A 20,242-nucleotide genomic window follows, 5' to 3' on the forward strand; every position below is an offset into this window, starting at 1 on the left:
GAAACACAAAAAATCAAAATATTTTCTTCTAAAACGTGTTGTGTCAGGGTTTTCCAACAGATTGCTAAGGCACGGATGGAAAGGTCTGTCGATGGGAGCGGGGTGGTCTCTGAGACCTGGGGATAAAGTTCATACCTATGAGGACGGAGGACGATTTATTAAGATTTATGAAGACTGATGGACAGACAGACAACGAGGCAAGAAGGAATCTGAGAAGACTACTGCTCCAGAGAGCCACTTAGGCAACTTCTAACCATGACCCCAGACTGAGCCTCCCATCTGGGAGGTACAGACTTAGTTTCTAGTTTATTTTAAGGAAAAGCCATCTTATGAATAAGCAAAAAAATAAAAAAATAAAAAAGGGTTCAAACCCAGAGTAGCAGCAGTGTGAAGTTTTCCGCCTCCACGAAGCACGGACAGGCCGGGGACGCTAAGGCAGAAGGAAAGAGTCAGGAAATGAAGCCTCTGTGAGAGAATTAACTTGTGTTCTATAAAGTCCCTGTTTGCAGCGTGGTGTCCCCGTCCCCCAGGGAGCTGGGGTGCCAGCCACTGGGAACCTTCCCTGTTTGGTGAGCACTAATGCATCCTTACTGTGGCCCGGCATCTTGGAATACATGTGGAGCAGGCCCAGCTGTGGGCGCGGCCGGTCAGCCTTGGAGAACACAGCTTCTAGAAGATTCCAAAGTCCGGTCCCATTCCGGCCACACCGTGTGCTGTCCCTGCTTCCCCCCACCTGAATGAGGACGGATGCATTTAGAAGATGAAACCTGTACATCAGTTTCACCGTGCATCATCCCAAGCCTCGAGAACAGGAGCTGCTTGGTCAAGGAGCGTCCCGGCCCCTGAGAACGGAGGGCCTGGGATTTCCAATCGCGCTTCACGCCGCGGCAGACTCGCGGGAGGACAGAAGCCCAGTGCAGAACCCAGTTGCTGAGGACAAAGGCTCTTTCTGGTCCACATGTAGTGACAACCCCTTGCAAAGGCGTGACGTTGCTCTGATGATAAACTTCGCACCCGTGGCTTCCTACATACATGGTCTCTGCAAACGTCCCATCACGTGGAAAGTGACTTAGTGTGAAAGGCCCTCCCTCCTTTCCTGTGCATCTGAATTATTTGGGGCATCTATATTTTACGATCTATCATCCCTGTCCCATACAAACTCCAGATTTCTTTCAGTGCTCCGAACCACGCTATTTTCTCATTTAGCGATCATGACGACGCCCAAACTTTTAATGCTGCAGACACAATAAATGCTAATAACAAGCACAGGCCTTGAACGCCTGAGAGCACAGGAGGTGTCCTACCTTCCACACGTGAAGGAGCGTGGCATCTCATCTTTACTTCTACTTTTTTTAAATGTTTGAGAGAGAGAGTGAGCATGAGCAGGGGAGGGACAGAGAGAGAGGGAGACAGAGACTCTCAAGCAGGTTCCCCACTCAGCTCAGAGCCCGACGTGGGGCTCGATCTCACACACTGTGAGATCATGACCTGAGCTGAAATCAAGAGTCAGACACCCAACCGACTGAGTCACCCAGGCGCCCCTCACTTTTACTTCTAAATAAAGCTTAAAGATTCGACCGAAACACTCTCCCCGCTAAAGCCACAAATTTGCAGAAGGTAGGGCACACAGGGAACTTCCAGAGAAGTCGCCGGTCCTTTTAGCGGATCCACCACTCCCCGGAGCCGCCCTCCGCCTACCTTTTCCGAGGCCTTGTCCTGCACTGGTGGCCCCAGGCCGGGCAGCGTCGGGGGCGGAGGGGCCCGACGCTTCTTCATGTCTGACTTCACAGACACCCCTGAGATGTTGCCAAGCGACAGGGATGGACCCAACGTCATGGAACGCGGATTCACCGCCGGGGAGTTGGGCGTGGTCAGGCAGCCCTGCGGGGAAGGGGACAAAGAGAAACTCTCATCAGTGCGAGGTCACTTCTCAGTGTAGGAGTGCTCCGACCTGAAAACCAAGTGCCACACCGCCCATCCGAGCCTGTAGGACACATCCACTGCTGGGCTTGAATGGCCTGAGCAAAACGCTCACTTTCAGTCGAAAGCCCGTATTTTCCCTGCGGTGGGAGACACTCCATTGACACATTCCTGCTGCAGAGGTTTCTTTTCTTTTTTCTTTTGGATGCTTATTTAGTTTTGAGAGAGAGAAAGAGAGAGAGACAGCACGAGCAGGGGAGGGGCAGAGAGAGAGAGTGAGTTACAGAATCCGAAGCAGGCTCCAGGCCCTGAGCTGTCAGCACAGAGCCCGACGCGGGGCTCGAACCCACAAACTGCGAGATCATGACCCGAACCGAAGTTGGACGCTCAAGCGACTGAGCCACCCACGCGCCCCACAAAGGTTTGTTTTCTTCATCACAAAGGAAACGACAGACCTCTGAAACCCCTAAGAACCCTTACCAGCTAGACTCGTTTAACACTCCTGACCAGACCGCAGTGTGAATCAGCCTCCTTTGAAACGGAACCTGTCTTCGGAACGAGCTTGTAGGTGCTGAACAGAGGAAGGCACAGGCCAGAAGTACATTTCTCCCGGAGGAATCTGTCTGTAGCTCTGACCGCACTGAGCCCCCTCTCCGGCCCTCCGGTGGGTCATGTCTGCTCACATGACCTCTCTCGAAGCCAGTTCCAGGGCCCTTGGAGACCTCAGGGAGGCTGGGACAGGGGAAGGCTCGCTTTGGCCCCCCATGAATCTGTCAGGGATGCCACAATCTTTCCCCTTCCTGATGCTCAGCTGGGGCTGCAAGGTCTCATTAAAGGGTAGCTGCCGATTAGGTGCGTGCAAGCCCCCTGATCTCACAACGGCGCCCCTACTCTGTGCGTCCCTCGCTCTATAAAAGCTGTGGCGTAAGGTCTGGATTTTGCAGAGAGTAACTATGCAGCAGCTGTGGATTGGCCTCCACCTGATCTCCCACCAGGAAGGTCCCCTGAATAACACTGTGTAGAGGAGGGCCTGGGGGACTGAGTCAGTTAAGCGTCCAACTCTTGATTTCGGCTCAGCTCATGATCTCACGGGTCGTGAGTTCGAGCCCCACCTGGGACTCTGTGCTGACAGTGCAGAACCTGTTTGGGATTCTCTCTCTCCCCCCGCCTCTCTCTGCCCCTCCCGTGCACGCATGCTCTCTCTCTCAAAAGAAATGAATAAACTTTTTAAAAAAAAGTTAAATATTAAACACAAAACACAAACCTCTGCGTAAGCTGTATGGAGTCACCTGCTTTGTTTCCCGGTGTCAAAGCACCTTCTCCATTTGGGGGTCACTTTACTGTCCCCCTCCCCCACTTTCTAACAGGGTCTCTGCCATCGTGAGAAGTATGTCACCGGCTGCCAAGAAGGGGCTTAGGTTTCTTCGAACTCTTCATGGGTCACCACCAAAAGGCCGTGTGAGATAAATGGCGTGCCACGGAGGCTGTGACCAGGGAACGCAGTACTCCGTGGCAGAGATCTACACCGAAAATAAACGTAAGCCACAATGCTACTTAGGAGCTTTCTCAAAGCAGCCCCGCCTGCTGGGTGTATATGGGGGGGCTGGCAGGCTAAAGGGCACAGACTTTTTTTTTTAATGCTTATTTATCTTTTGGGGGGCAGGGAAGAGAAAGAGGGAGACACAGAATCGGAAGCAGGCTCCAGGCACTGAGCTGTCACCATAGAGCCCGAAGTGGGGCTCGAACCCACAGATCATGAGATCATGACCTGAGCCAGAGTCGGACGCTTCACGGACTGAGTCACCCACGTGCCCCGACACATAGGTGTTTTAAATCCTTACCCCTCCTAGGGTCTGCTTAACCCGATCACGTAAGCGTTAGTGCAGGCAGAGGCTTAGAGAACCAACGCTCTGATTTCAAATGCGTAACAAGATAGAAGCCAGGCTCTCCCCTGGCACCTCTCCCCGCTCCCCCAGCCAACACTCCCCCCCAGAACCGGTGCCCGGGGTGTACTGCACACCAGGGGCTGCGCAGCGGGGAGGTCAGCCCACACGCCGTCCGGGTTCGAGTCCTGCCTCTGCCGCGTGAGCTTGGACGTGCCTCTGGAGCCTTCTCTGCCTCAGTGTACCTCCTGTAAAACTGGGTACCAGTAGTTTTGTTCTACTTATTTACTTGTTGTCACTCCCGTTACAATGTGGGACCCATGGGGGCAGCGATTGTTGCCCGTTTCCCCAGCTCCTGACAGCTCCTTGGTGCGTGGAAGGCCCCGGAGCCAGTGTTTGTGGGAACGAATGAACGGATGGCTGAGAGCCTCTGGACAACTCTGCTCTCAGGATTTATAAAAGGAGCTGGTGGGGGACGACTGGGTGGCTCCATTGGTTGAGGGTCCGACTCTTGATTTCGGCTCAGGTCGTGATCCCAGGGTCCTGGGATGGAGCCCCGTGTCGGGCTGGGTGCTGAGCCTGGAGACTCTCTCTCTCTCTTCCTCTCTGCCCTCTCCCCTGTTTGCACACACACTCTCTCTCTCAAAACATAAGGAATAAATAAAAGGAGCTTGTGGGGGAGCTTTTATCTGAATGACAGGATCTCTGTATTTAAAATAAGTATTTAGCAGGGCGCCTGGCTGGCTAGTCAGTAGAACATATGACTCTTGATCTCAGGGTCGTGAGTTCAAGCCCCACGTTGGGCGGAGAGCTTACTTAAAACAGAGTTAAGTAAAATAAATATGTAAAGGAAACCCACTGGGCAAAAGCCCAGTATTATCCACACTCAGCCTCAAATCGTATTCTGTTCTGCCAAGTTTACTATCATTCCCTTCCCTGAGAAAATTTTTGAGACTCAGATTTTCTTGTCCATAAACTTTTTTTTTTTTTAATTTTTAAAAAGTATTTATTTTTGAGAGAGCAAGCGCAAGCGAGGGAGGGCCAAGAGAAAGGGAGGCAGAGGATCCGAAGCGGGCTCCACGCGGACAGCAGTGAGCCTGATGTGGGGCTCCCACGAACCGCAAGATCATGACCTGAGCCAAAGTCAGCCGCTCGACCAACCGAGCCACCCAGGCGCCCCTCTTGTCCATGGCTGGCTCTCTCTGATACCCCCAGGGCAAGGGAAGTGCAAGCACGTGTCCCGGAGGTTTGTTAAAGCTTGTGAAAAACTATCTGCAAGCTATCTACCCGTGGTGACCTCTGAAGCACGCACGGCCCCGTCTGGCATCCCGAAAGTGTGACATTCGGGACCAGGCGTTTCACAACGCTGCTGCTATAACCGCTTCTGTTCACTCCACCCTGTCTAGACTCAGGACTTCTAATTCCTCCTGTCCTCAGCCCTCGCCACAACTATGTGTGCCTGACTGATCACTCAACACGGCTGTGAATTCACCTCTGACCTTTAGATGCATTTTTTTGGGAAGCTCTGTGCAGAATACGCCCCGAAAAGTACTTTACAGGTCACCCGTTGCATGTGGATTTCAGGTTTTAATCCCATAATCCTATTGCCCCTGTAGCACTCTGACATCTCGGGGAGGAACCCGACACAGTTCTCCCGACACACAGCCCAACGCACACACACAGGCAGGAATGCTCTCGTCTTCTCATCTTTAAAAGAGGGAAATTCTGGGGCACCTAGATGGCTCAGTCAGTTAAGTGCCCAACTCTTGGTTTCAGCTCAGGTCATGATCTCACTGATGGTGCTTGGGATTCTCTCTCCCCCTCTCTCTGGCCCTCGCCCCTTGTTCTCTCTCTCTCAAAATAAATAAATAAACGTAAAATTTTATTTTACATTCCATGGACTTCAAACTGCTGTTAAGATCTAGCATATTTCTGTCACATTACAGTTGGTTTCCTTCTCCTCCAGTGAGCATTTTTGGTAAGCGTGACCTCGTGAGAGCCAAGTAAGATGGCCTTAGCAGAAACCCAGAAGCCCATGGGGCTCCTGGGTGGCTCCATCAGTTAAGTGCCCGACTTCGGCTCAGGTCATGACCTCACGGTTCGTGGGTTTGAGCCCCGTGTCAGGCTCTGTGCTGACAGCTCGCAGCCTGGAGCCTGCTTCGGATTCTGTGTCTCCTTCTCTCTCTGCCCCTCTCCTGCTCACACTCTGTCTCTGTCTCTCAAAAATAAATACATGTAAAAAAAAAAATTAAAAAAAAAAGCCAGAAGCCCAGGGCACACCCCATCCCAGGCAAGTTGGGGTCTCTGTTATCCTGGACAACAACATGCTTCTCATGATCCATTGTCTGTCTGTCTCTGAAACACCTCTGGATTTTGACACCACAGGTTTATTTAGCTCCAGTCTGCCCTGTATGGGCCACACAGATCTCTCCCAACACCCCACTGTTCACACTCACAGGCAGGCCAATCTCAGGGTCCATGAGACCTGGGTCTATCGGCACCGCCCAAGAACTCTGCTATTCAGTAGCATTGCTCAACCTTCAACCCATGGGCAGCCAAAATGTTTCGAATATTTTGCCTGCCCAGAGGATATCTGTGGTTTTTCAGATTTTTTTTTTTCCTTTTTTATCTTTTGACTCCCTTTACCCACTTCTCCACCCTCCTCCCTGGTTGCCTCCCCTGGCAATCAGGCATTTTTTTTTTTTTTTTGGTGTGTGTTTCTTTTGTTGTTTTTTTGTTTTGTTTTTGGTTCTGCATATAAGAGAGACCATGCAGTACTTGCCTTTCTCTCTCTGACTTATTTCACTTTGCACAACGCCCTCGAGGTCCATCCATTTGGTCGCGGGTGGCAAGATTTCATTCTTTTTTTTTAAGGCGGAACAACATTCCGCTGCGCATATATAGATATAAATATAAATATATTAGGAACAGTTTCTCTACATGTTCATCTGCAGATCTATGGGTTATTAGGCTGTTTCTGTATCTTCACTATCGTAAGTGACATCATCGCAATGAACACAGGGGTGCATATATCTTTTTGCTCTAGTGTTTTCATTTTCGTCGGATAAATGCCCAGAAGGAGAATTGCTAGATCGCCCGGCAGTTCTGTTTTTTAACCTTGTGAGGAACGTCCATACCGTTTTCCACAGTGGCTGTACCAGTTTCCACTCCCACCAACGGTGCACGAGGGCTCCCTGTTCCCCATACCGAAACTTGTTATTTCTGGTCTTTTTAGTAATAGCCACTCTGACTGGTGTGAGGTGATATCTTATTGTGGTTTTGATTTGCATTTCCCTGATGATGAGTGATGCCGAGCATCTTTTCACGTACCTGTTGGCTATCTGGATGTCTTTTTTTTTTTTTTTAATGTTTCATTTATTTTTGAGAGAGAGAGAGAGCAAGTGAGGGGCAGAGAGAGAGGGAGACAGAGGATCTGAGGCTGACTCAGTGCTGATAGCAGAGAGCCTCACGTGGGACTCAAACTCAAGAACTGTGAGATTATGACCTGAGCCAAAGGCAGATACTTAACTGAGCCGTGCAGGCACCCCTCTTTGTCTTCTTTAAAAACAAAAATGGCTATTCAGATCTTCTGTCCACTATATAATTGGATTGTTTGGTTTTTTATTATTGAGCTGTATGAGTTCTTTATATATTTTGGGTATTAGCCCCTTACCAAGTAGATGATTTGCAAGTATTTTCTCCCATTCAGCAGACTGTCCTTTCACTTTGTCGATAGCTTCGTTCACTGAGCAGAAGCTTCTCTAGTATGATGTCTCTCCACTTATTTATTTTTGCTTTTGTCAGGTTCAAAAATTCATCACCAAGACCGACGTCAAAGAGCTTCCTTCCTGGTTATGTTTTCTTCTAGAAGTTTTATGGTTTCAGGTCTTAAGTTCAAGTCTCTAATCCATTGTGCCTTAATCTGTGTGTACGTGTAAGAGAGTGGCCCAGTTTTCCCAACACCGTTTACCTAAGACATTATCCTTTTCCCATTGTATATTCTTGGCTCCTCTGTAAATTAATTGACCATACGTGCATGGGTTTCTTTCTGGGCTCTTTATTCTGTGTCATTGGTCTATGCATCTGTTTTTATGCTAGTATTATACTGTATTCATTACCATAGCTTTGGAATACAGTTTGAAATCAAATACCAAGGTTATCTCCAGCTTTGCTTTTCTTTCTCAAGATTCCTTTGGCTGTTCGGGTGTTTTTTCGTTTTTTTTTTTTGTGTGTGTGTGGTTCTCTACATATTTTATGATTATTTGTTCTATTTCTTTGAGAAATGTGATTGGAATCTTGACAGACATTGCTTTGGATAGTATGGACATTTTAACAATATTGATTCTTGCAATCCATGAGCATGAGATATTTGTCTTCCTCAATTTCTTTTATTAAGGTCTTATAATTTTCAACATGTAGATCTCTCACCTCCTTGGTTAAATTTATTTGTAGCTATTTTGTTCCTTTTGGTGCAATTGTAAATGGGATTATGTTCTTAATTTCTCTTCCCGACAGTTTTTTATCAGTGTATAGAAATGCCACAGATTTCTGTATATTGATTTTGTATGTTGCAACCTTACTGAATTTATTTACTAGTTTCAACAGTTTTTTTTTTTTTATGGTGTCTTCAGGGTTTTCTCTATATAATATCATGTCATCTGCAAATAGTGACAGTTTTACTTCTTCCTTCCCAATTTGGATGCTTTTTCTTTCTCTTTCTTGCCAACTGCTGTGACTTCCAGTCCCTTGTTGAATAAACGTGCAGAGGAGGGCATCCTTGTCTTTTTCTGATCTTAGAGGAAAGCCTTTCAGTTTTTCACCGTTGAGTATGATGAACACAGATACAAAAGTCCTCAACACAACAGGAGCCGACTGAAATTAACAATACGTTAAAGGATCATACACCACGATCAAGTGCGATTTATTCCAGGGACGCAAGAACGGTTCAACACCCACAAATCAGTCCATGGGATACACCACAACAAAACGAAGGATAAAGGTCATAGGATCATCCTTGTAGACGCAGAAAAGGCATCTGGCAAAGCCAACATCCATTTCTGATAAAAACTCTCAACAAAGTGACTATGGAGGGGGTGTACCTCAACATAAGAGCGATATGTGACAAGTCCACAGATATTTGTGGTTTAACTCTTAGCTTCTTTCTTTCCTCACTTCTGGATTTGGACACAGAATATCGAAAATAATCCACAGAATAATTTGGGAGGAAAACAAGGTCGGACATCGTTTAAAATGCTAACTCACTGGGGCGCCTGGGAGGCTCAGTCAGTTGAGTGTCTGACTTCAGCTCAGATCATGATGTCGCGGTTCGTGAGATCGAGCCCCGCTGTCCGTGTGGACAGCTCAGAGCCTGGAGCCTGTTTCAGATTCCTTGCTTCCTTCTCTCTCTGCCCCTCCCCTGCTCATACTCTGTCAGTCTCTCAAAAATAAACATTAAAAAAATTAAAAAAAAAATACGATGCTGACTCATCAATATTAAGTAAAAAGGAAAACCAGGATAACCTGTACAGCTCGGAGTTCATACAGCCTGGCCCATGTCTTATTACAATTTAGGGGCTCTTCTGCTACAAGTGGCAAAGTTCCATGAGGGACAGACCACAGCTTTCCTGCAAGAGGGATCTGGTTTCCTGTTCTGGTCCAAATGGGTCAATAACATCTTTTTTTTTTTTTTTAAATCAAGCCCCCCCCCCCCTTTTTTGGTAGGGGAATGAGTCTGGCCCTTCTCTAATGGTGGGCACCCCAATCCATATTTTGGCTACTACAGTCTTGCTTTTCAGGACTTTTTCTCCTAGGAGTTCAGCCCGATAAATCATGAAGGAAAAAGCCATGGATAATGGAGAGAAAAAGGGACGAAGTGAACCCAGCCGTCACACCAAGACCTCACGGGGCCTCACGCTGTGGGCTGTATTCTCCACCTGACAGGCTGCTGTCCACCGGAAAAGTCAGGTCAGAGACAACGCTGAACTCTGTGTATCCCCAACACCTCTGATATTCACTTAGGTCATTTATTACATTCAGAGCACAGTGATAACTTGATCCTGTCTCACACACACATCTGGGAGGAGACAAATACAAAGAGAGATAGAAGCTGCCAATTTCAGGATCCGTGTCTCTGCTCAAAATGAGACCAACACCGTGACAGTTGATTTTGTCACAGATATTTATTTACTTACTTATTTAGAGCACACGAGCAGGGGAACGGGGCAGAGGGCGAGCGAGAGAGTCCCAATCAGGCTCCACACTCAGCACAGAGCCTGACGCTGGGCCCAGTCTCAGGCCCATGAGATTGTGACCTCAGCTGAAATCAAGAATCCTGGTGGAGATGCACTCCACCCCCCCCCCCCACTTCCTCACCCGCTCCAGTCCCAGAGAAGCCCCGAGTTTCTAGGTGGCTGGGGGATGGCTTTGACTTGGCCTCCAGAACCAGCTGTGCCCCTAACCCAGCAGGATGGGCACGGGCTCTGGGTCGGGCCAGCACCACACAGCAGAGGGCACTGCTGGCTGTCGCAGCCCGAGCGCTCCAGGGAATCCTGATGAAGGCTCCGGGAGGGCTGGATTTCCCTAGAAGAACCGCGGGGCTCACACACTCACTGACAATTGGGCAGAGATCAGTACTTTGCAAGAAACCGAGAAGCACCGCTCTTTCAGGAAGCCCAGACTGCCGTGGCGAGTTTTCCTCTGTTCCATGTCCTCGTGTACACGTGCACGAGGCACCTTTACAAACACACCAGGGCACGCCATCCACGTGGACAGGAAGGGACGCACTAAACTCTGGCAAGAACGTGTTTCTGCGTCGAGAGAGACGAACGGGCCAATCCGAAACTGACGTCGTTCAAACCGCACCTTGTGAGACCCATCGGGTCCGCACCGTCTCCCCAAAGTCGGAGCACATCCTTTGATGTGACTGTTTAGGGATTCAGATACAGTTGTTGTTTAGAGATGAAGGAGAGGATTTTGGTGGCGGTGGCTGCGGTTAAAACAGCCGCGGGCAAGCCTGTCTCCTAGCTTGGATCGGACGCTTTTAGGACGGCACGATCTTCGAGTTTTAATGCGGAGGAGAGCTGAAGCCCAAGGAGACAGCGGAGGTACTCAGGCCGGCCCAGCTGCCGGCGGATGGGATGAACTCGGATCCAGGAGCCCGGCTGCCTCTCCTGTCCTTACGCTATGCTGCCCCCTCTTGAAAGGCGTCAATAGAACTTTTTTCTTCTGCCTGCTTGCTCAAAGAACCAAGCGGGCCAGAAGATGCAGTCAGACCTGTTCTCCCACCTTCTTTCCTCCCAATACTGGTTTTGGCGGAGTCCAGGGCAGGACCTTCCATCCATCCGTTACAAGCCCGATGGGGCAGACAGACAGCCTCCGGGGACCTGGGTGGTGGAGCTCCTGCTGTTTTCTGCTGAGAAAGGAGAGAATATTCTCATTCCCTTCTGTGGCTGCCAGCACCGTCCTGGGCAAGGGGTGGGCCAGAGTTCCCTTCCCAAGAAGGTATTCTCTGTCTGCTTTCTCTTATCCTTATGGCACAGCCTTCCTGACAGGCCATTAGCTACATCCTTCAGCCAGAGGGTGTGCTGGTTCCTGGCACCCTGGAGCTCTAGAGTCAATCCAGAGTAAATGCACACCAAGAGGTATATAAAGCATGCCAGCTTCGTGGGAACTGATCCCCGTGAAGGGCAGGGACGTATGAATCCAGTGTCTGGTACATGAAATGCTGGGAAATGACCATTCTCTTGGCTGAGTTCCTCCGTGCGGATGCTGGAGGGATGGCGTTTCTTTACTTGGAAAGCTGCAGAAGCTTCTTGGTCGGGATCCATTATTTCAGCCGGCAAAACGCTAAATCACGTAAGCTCTTCGACGGTTATAAACACGAGAACAATTTGGGGTCATTTCTCTACTAGCAGGATCTCTTCTTCAAATGAGCAAACCAGGAGCGCCTGGGTGGCTCAGTCAGTTAAGCACCTAGCTCTTGATTCCGCTCAGGTCATGATCTTGCGGTTTGTGAGATCGAGCCCCGCGTCAGGCTCTGTGCTGACAGCGTGGAGTCTGCTTGAGATGTTCTCCCTCTCTCTCTGTCCCTCCCCTATTCACACTATCTTCTCTCTCTCTCTCAAAATAAATAAATAAACATTAAAAAAATATATAACTTAAAAAAATAAGCAAACCAAGAGGATCCAACTGGTAGTATTTGATTTTCTGTTAACAACACTGTGTAGACACAGGCTGAGCTGTGATCTTCTACGGCTTTTGCTGTAGGACAGTCCTGAGATCGAGACCTGTGAGCGGACGTGTGAATGCAGGGAATATGTTGACTAGTCATCATAGGCAAGTTTAACGATGACAGCGGTAGGAAGCCAGAACTTTCTGAGAAGCCTGTGAATGAAAAGGAAGCAAGTTCCTGTGTAGATCCAAGATGTTGACCATGTCTTGGCCACACTCAGGAAGACCGTGACCCTGGTGGCCCACAGGGTCTTGGGAGACGAACTCCAAGCCCAGTGGGCCCTGCGTGAGAGAGCAGACACAACCCAAGTGCAAAGGCTTTCTGGGATTTGGAGGAGCAAAGCCAAAAAGCAAGTCGCACCGTATAGTGTGGTTAGGGCGTGGGGCCAGGGGCTTGGCTGCAGGTGGGGCTCATGGGGAGGACCCCAGCCGACAAATGGGGGGGAAAGACCTAAGTCCACACGACGTGTACATGTGAGATGCGTGCTATGTGAGATTTCAACTCTGGCAAATGCAAGTTCAATATGGGGGGAAAACGTTCTTGTTCAAGTACATCATCAAACCCTAATCACGAAGAAAGCCAAGGTTTTCCCTTTCAAACGTGCATGCAAATCTCTTGTCACCTGCACGGTGGCATGTTCTGAATGCTGGATTGGAGGATGAGTTTACGATAGCTCATCAGCAGTGAGATCTCAGGTGGGGTGCACTTTCGATAACCGCAGTCCCACAAACTGAGGAGGCCTCTCATACCGAGGGGCTCATGAGCACTTGATTAATACCACAGGCTGCATGAGGAAAGGAAATGAGAACCCTGGATGTCTATCTCTAGTGACACAGAAGCAAAAGTAAGGTGACAACAAATCTCTCTGCACGAGATCTGACGGTTTCTGGGACGTCATCAAATCCGGGAGGCTCCTCTGTTAATGCCAAGTGACTGAGTCACGCTCGGCGGAGGAAATCAAGCTAATGAGATTTCTCTTTGGGTGAGTCAATCTTCAAGCAAAGTGGGAGAACTGTCTGAAGAGGCAGGGAGCACTCACTGTGGTCCCACCGTGGCCCTCCGGGGTTGCGCTGGCCAAAGCACTGTTCGAAACGATTTGCCCTCACCTGCGCATTCCTCATCACCGTGGTCTTTGTGTACCACGTTGCAGATGAGAGTGGCCCCAGAATTCGATATCCAGAACAGGACTACGATCCGGGTGGTCTAGGGAAAACGCCACACTGCAAAGAACAGGGGACAACCGCATTCCGAGGGCGGTCCTGGACAGAGAAGTATGGTCTTGCTTCCTGGGAGGGAATCGGAGCTGAACACCTGTTGCGGGCAGAGTTCCGGAACAAGGACTGACCTGGTGAAAGAGGCAATCTAGATGCCAGGTGGCCCTGCTAAGAGCAAACACGTGGAGACGTTCAGCGGCCACATCTTCACTCACCCGTTAGATCCTTGTAACAACTGTCAGAGGTAGGTAACCATAGGACTCCCATTTCACAGGTCAAAAACGGGGGCCACCGAGTGAGGCCTCCCACCAGCACAGCTGGTTCTCAAACCTGGCCCCACACCGGAACCCCCATGCCCTGGGAGCTTTGAAAGGCCACGCAAACACAAGTTCAATTTTGGGGGAAACTGACCAGCTTCGGCAGAGACCCTGGGAGGGGACCAGGCATCCATTGTTTTTCTTTGTTTAAAAGACTGTGCCAAAATATACAACCTCGAATTTACCATTTTAACCATTTCAAAGTGTACCGTTCGGCTGCATTAAGTGTATTTACAATGCTGTCCAGCCATCACCATGGCGCATATCGTTCTGGAAACCTTCAGCACCCCAAAAGGAAACACTGTATCCATTACGTGGCCACTTCTCGTGCGCTTCTCCCCGCAGCCCCTGTGAACCAACCACCACTATGCTTTCTGACTCGTGGACTTATCTGTGCTGGTTACTTCCTACAAATGAAATCAGACATTAGGTGGTTTCTGGCTTCTTTCACTTAGCATGACGGATTTCAAGGTTCGTCCACACTACAGCATGCATCGGTTGCATTCTTGCTACAGCTAAGTAATATTCCTTTGTCCGGACAGTGCACATTTTGGGTACCCATTCATCTGTGGATGGACATCTGGGCTGTCTTTGCCTCTTGTGAATAGAGCCGCTCTGAACGTGTGGGTCCAGGTTCTTGCTTGAAAAGCTGTTGTCAGGTCTTGTGGGTGCCCAGGCGTGGAACCCTGGGTCCGCCCGTAAGATTCTATGTTAAACTTACAGAGGAGCCGCTGACCTGTCTCCCACAGCAGGTGCACCACTTTGCTTTCCCGCCAGTAAGAATGAGGTCTCCAATTTTTCCACATCCTTGCCAACGCTTGCTATTTTCTTCTTCTCCCCCTCCCCCTCCTTCTTCTCCTTCTTTTTCTTTTTTAAGTTACAGCCACTGTAGTGGGTGTGAACTGGCATCTCACTGTGGTTTGGATTTGCAGTCCCCCAGTTCATCGTGATGTCAAGCATCCTTTCATGTGCTTGCCGCCCACGAGGCATCTCCTTGTGATGGTTAAGATTTAAGAACGACGGGTCAAGAACTGAGGTTAAGAACCACCGCTCCAGAATCTCCGCCCCCAGCCATCACACCACACTGCCCGGCTTACTGGTGCTTTGCTGTTCCTTCTCTCTGTGGGGACAGACTCACAGCGTCAGCCACTGGCATTTTGGGGAGGCCCCCAACCTCCACGGTGGCTGGTATTTGCGTGCGTGACTAACCTTCGCAAGCAGCGTCTGTCCAAGACCCGCAACCCAACCCTTGGAGGTGCCCTCGGACAGCACATCACAAAGCGAATGGCGATGTTTTTCCAGGGCACACTTTCTACGCCTTTTGTGTGCTTTCAGTAAATCACTCATAAACTCTGGTACTTTACCACTAACAAATTACCAGTGTCCCCACCCCTGACCCGTCTCTCAGAGGCTCTGATGCCCCAAAGGATGCTCAGCTGGTCCAATGCATGTCTTCAAGGCAACAGGGAGGGGACCTCTGGGCACACACATCCTAAGGTCGCCTGCAAAGCCCTGGGCAGGTTACTCGAGATTCTCCTTTGTCACCCTGTGCTTCTGGGGTGCAGCTCTCCCGACGTCTTACGTGAAGACGTTAACTTTTGTTCAGATAAAAAGAGGGTCAGGAGGAAGGTGGCTGCTGGGAGCTGCACATCCCAGAGCCTGGGGGTGGCCACCCTGGGGGCCCGGGGAAGCCAGGGAGTCAGAGGACAGACCCAGAGAGCAGAGGCAGATTTTCCCATCCGGAGGCACGTGACATAGGGGGCGTCACAGGAGGTCAGCGGTGTTCTACTCAGTCTCTGCTGCGACGGGAACAAGCCGGGAGGAAAATGGAACCACCAGGACCGTTAAGGAGGATGGCTGCAAGCCATCAGGAAACTGGGGAGCAGTCCTGGGAGGGTGCAATGCTCTCATCTTTGTGCGTGGGATATGGCGGGGCTGGCGGGACCCGGCTCCAGGTTATAGGTCAAGGGCAGGCTTCTGTGGGCAGACTGGGCTCTCCCAAAGACATTCCCTTGGCGGGCTCTCCGCCAGCCTCCCTTGGCCATGTCCCCGAGGCCTCCTAGCCTTGAGCCAAGAACAGCTTCTCCGCCCTCACTAGCCCGGTCACTGGGTGGCGTGGGACAGGTGGCGCCCAGGGCCAGGCGTCAGAGAGGAGGGAGGGTCTGTCTTCTCTTTTCTTCCCTCTGGGAGCACCAGTCTCTCCCGGCTGGATTCTAAGGTCACCTCTGCTAGCCTTGCGCAGAAGTATGACTCTCTCTAGTCCCTCCCTCTTGCCAGTCGGGGTATCCTCCTGACTTCCCACTGGAGCCCCACTTCCCTAACTAATCTTCTCCTTCAGATGCTGGTGACCCAGAGGCTCTTCCTAGCATGTGAGGTTCCCTTTTGACTTGTTTCCTTTCCAGGCAGCATAAACAGCCAACTCTCCCCACTTCCTCCCCAGGAAGCCGGCCAACCTTCCCTACCGGGGGGGTCCCTCAGGTATTTTCACCAAGAGGCCAAGGAGGAAGTGAGCGTTCCCGATTTCAGCAAAGGGGTGTGTGGTGTGGATGCCTCAGGGGAGCTCCCCAGTCCTGCAGAATCACCGCCCCGGCCAGCCTCTGCTGAACAACGTCCCCCTAGTCGTGTAGTGTGTGCTTGTGTGTGTGTGAACACGCACACACACATACACACATACAGTAACTCGCTTCTGCATGAAGCATCTCTCAGCAACCCCTCTTATCACAGAGAGCTCAGCCCCGATTTCCGGATTATCGTGCCCGGTCCCTGAGACGAATGTCACCTGCCCTCCGTCGGGATTGGCTGTGAGGCTCTGCACAGGGTCTCCCGGCCTGGACAGGAGGCTGGCCTCCTGGTTCACTGAATGGGCATCCCTCTCCCTACATCCGAGCCTGAGGCTAGCTCGTCCTCCACAAAAGGGCACCTGGCCAAGGGTGCCCCGTTCTGCCATTTGCCCAGTTTTTCCCCGGCCGTCCGTGAGTCAGTGTGAAACACCAGCATCTGCCGCCTAACGATTGCCAGAAGGGCCACAAGGACCCGAGTTCTGAGGACCACGGTGGTGGATAATTTCTCCCTGGGACGCCCTGGAACCTTCCCCACCCGAGGGTCATGGTCAGGTGCGTCCAGGCTCCAGGTTTTCTCCCCACATCACGCCGCCTTCGAGAGTCACGAGCTCACCGTCCTGCTCTGGCTACGGTGCTCTCTCTCGTTTTACGAGCAACGTTTACACTGGCGGGTCCATTTGCTCGAACGGGCACACACACACAGGACAAAGTGCTGTCTCTTCCACAGACCCCCGGGCACCGGAAGCAAAGAGGGGGAGCCAAACTGTGCTGCGATGCAGAGAACGGCCACGCCGTGGCCCAGTCGTCACCTAAGTGGCCTGTGCACCCTGGTGGTGCCTCGGCAGAGTAACCCCACGCGCCGGCTATCCAGGAAAGGCACACGGCATGGGCTGATCCCACGCCAGGATTCGCATCAACCGTCAGCCCCAGAAACCTCGCCTCCGTGTTCCAGGAAGGACCCCAATACACAGAGCTGACACGGGTCATTAAAAATACATTCACGTGGTCGCTATTCTTCTTATAGTTTGATTGTGTTGGACAGAAACGTTACTGTTTCCTGGAGACGCTGCAGGGGGCAGGTAATTCTCAATCCTCCGGGAGGAAGCAGAAACTCCGTCCAGGCTTCTTTCGGCCTGGACGATGAGACAAGGGTGACAAACCACGTGGCCACTTTCAGAAGATGATTCTGGTTGACATCGTTCTGCACATGAAGGCCACCTGTGGCTATTCAGGTTCGGAAGGTCCCTGAAGACAGGGACAGGAAGCTCCAAAACCCAAAGGGTTAGAGGTCTCCTAACCAAGGGGCGCTGGCTTTCTGGAAAGTGCTCTATTTCCCCCAGGGCAAAATTACAGAGACTTAAGGGGCGCCTGGGTGGCTCAGTCGGTTGAGCGTCCGACTTTGGCTCAGGTCATGATCTCTTGGTTTGTGGGTTCGAGCCCCGCATCGGGATCTGTGCTGACAGCTCAGAGCCTGGAGCCTGCTTGGGATTCTGTGTCCCCCTCTCTCTCTGCCCCTCTCCTGCTCACACTCTGTTTCTTCCTCTCAAAAATAAGCAAACATTAAAAAAATTTAAAAAAATAAAGTGGAAAAAAATGACAGAGACTTAAGGGTGGGGTGTCGACTTCTCACCCAGATACGAGCCAGATGCTCTGTAGGATTTTTTAGGAGAGGAGTCACTGCCTCCGGGGCCAGAGGCTCCCCCCGCCCCCCTCCCCTAGGACCTGGAACCTGCTGCTCCTCCCAGTACTGATCTGATCATCTCTCAGCAGAACCCCGTGTGTCTGGTAATGACATGCTCGCACTGAGCACACAGAAACAACGCACACCCGTCCACCTGTCCGCATGTTGGTCCTGCGACCAATCAGAATCTCCGGTCCTCTTAGCGCGAATTCCTAGAGAGTCTGATCGCTCCCAGGCTGCTGTGCACTTAGGTTTTTCAATCTAAATGCATTACTTACATTCGAGTTCTATGGTTCTGCGCTAAAGACAACCAAGCTGTCTATAAATGTCGCGTGCCAGCTGCCATCCCACGCGGCCCCGTGTCACCCACAACCCGAAAGGTCCTCCTCTCGGGGGGACCTGTGGGTAGGTCGAGTCCCTGCACCCTGGGATGCACCAGCTCATCTCTGCTCTGAGTGGAGTATTCCCGATCAGAAAGCAGGTGCCCGGCGGAGGAAGTGCGTCACCTCTGCAGCCCTGCCCACCCTTCCCAGAGTCCCCAGGGGGTGTTGACTGCTGTGGCCAAGAATGAGGTGAGGAAAGAAAGGCTCCAGCCTTTTTAAAAAGAGACGGAAGCCCTGAGAGTCAGGGTGTCCCTTTCCTGACACGGTCTGCTCGCCAAGAAAATGCAAAGAGAGAAGCAGCAGTCCCTCAGGGTCGGGGACAGTGGACCTGCAACGTGCAGCCAGCCCTGTGACTTCTCGGCCAAGAGGGAGCCAGGGCAAAGCAGCAACACCAGCAACAGCTAGCGGGGCGACTTTCCACCTGACCCCGTGAGCACAGGACTCCGATCATTTCCTCCAGGGCAGAAAGAGACCGAAGGCTTGGCTCACGCCCGGCCTGGGGACGCCCCAGGAGGACGCACCCAGGGGACCTCACCATCTGCTGGCCGGTGGCCCTTCCTTACCCCAGCTGTCCAGGCACCTCAGTGATCTGTGTTTGAGAGCCACCTGGGGCTCGTGATCTCGGGACAGAACACAGCCTTATTTCAAAGTCCTGACTTTAAAAAAAAAATTTTTTTTTTTTATCTTTATTTTTGAGAGAGAGAGAGTGTGAGCAGGGGAGGAGCAGAGAGAGACGGAGACACAGAATCTGAAGCGGGCTTCAGGCTCTGAGCTGTCAGCGTGGAGCCCAATGCAGGGCTCGAACCCACGAACTGTGAGATCATGACCTGAGCCGAAGTCGGATGCTCAACCCACTGAGCCACCCAGGTGCCCCCCAATGTGTTACTAGGGACGTCCTTGGATCTGCGGCTTGGTGAATAGCACCGGGGGGGGGGACCCCTCGTGCTATCAACACGCTCAGCACCCCTTCGGTGCTGTTGAGGCCATGGTCCACATTTCTCCCCTCCCCTCCCTCTGCATTGTTCCGGAAACCATCCTAGCCCGCTCCTGTGGTTAGCTCACGTGCCAGGCCAAAAGCAGGAGAGAATGACAACTAACCGCTAACTGCCACTGTGTCCGGTTCCCAGGTTGTCCTTCCTTCAGGGGACTCTGTCACCGTGGGCTGTACTGCCCCCCTCCCCCCAGACCACCCCCACCCCGTGCTCCTTACTATGGAGGAGCAGGCAGAGCCTCAGACCTTGAGTCCACTTGGAGAAACCTCTCACACTTGCAGTACAATCTGCCTGTGATCTTGGTGGGGAGGGGCGGGGGGTGGACACCGGGGCTGGGGGCTTCTAGGCCTTTCTGTGTCTCATGCCTGAAATGGGAATTCTCAGCTGTTCCAGCTCATTCTCGAAGTCCAATCCTGCCTCCCCGGCTGGGCCTCAAGGATCTTCACCACCCACACCACAGACCTCCTTCTACAGCTGTGGTCACAAGACCCCCACGTGTCCCTCTGGCAGAGGCCCACCTGCTCTAGCCCGCTGGAAGTCATCATTAGTTTGTGCTCAGAGCATTAAACTCACATGTGGCTCGAGTTTCCCCGGGATCCGGGTTTTGTCGTCTTTGGTGGCTCCTGGTGGCCACAGGGGACTGTCAGGTTCCCACTGCTCACGTGCTGACTCCCACGGCACAAAGGATGCCTTTTACTGGCTCGCCATTTACGTTAAAATTAGTCGACTAGGCTTTCAAATGTGCCGTTGTTGCTTTTAAGTAATGTATCACAGCTAATTTTGCTCTGTGGCTACCCGTTATTATGGCTGGTAGTTACATTCAGCAAGATATGTAGCAGACTTTTCTTTTTCTTTTTTTTTGAAGTAGGCTCCGTGCCCAACGTGGGGCTTGAACTCACGACCCATGTTCAAGATCAAGAGTCGCATGCTTCACCGAATGAGCCAGCCAGGTGGCCCCCTTTTTTTAAAATTTTTCTAATTTTATTATTTTTTGTAGCTTTGTTAGTGATTTTATCTTTTTTATTATTTTATTATTTTTCATCATGATAACTGTACTCTTA

General features: G+C 51.2%; 1 protein-coding gene across 2 annotated transcripts in view; it reads right to left on the minus strand.

Annotated features, from left to right (window-relative positions):
- COBL (cordon-bleu WH2 repeat protein) overlaps positions 1 to 20,242 on the minus strand; it is a 272,018-nt gene that overhangs the window by 111,792 nt on the left and 139,984 nt on the right. For both annotated transcript variants that reach the window (XM_032592371.1, XM_032592370.1), the window contains one exon: positions 1,699 to 1,881. In XM_032592371.1, the coding sequence (XP_032448262.1) occupies positions 1,699 to 1,881 (183 nt within the window). The remainder of the gene's footprint in view (positions 1 to 1,698; positions 1,882 to 20,242) is intronic.

This window comes from Lynx canadensis, chromosome A2 (genome assembly GCF_007474595.2).
Source record: "Lynx canadensis isolate LIC74 chromosome A2, mLynCan4.pri.v2, whole genome shotgun sequence".
Classification (NCBI taxonomy): domain Eukaryota; kingdom Metazoa; phylum Chordata; class Mammalia; order Carnivora; family Felidae; genus Lynx; species Lynx canadensis.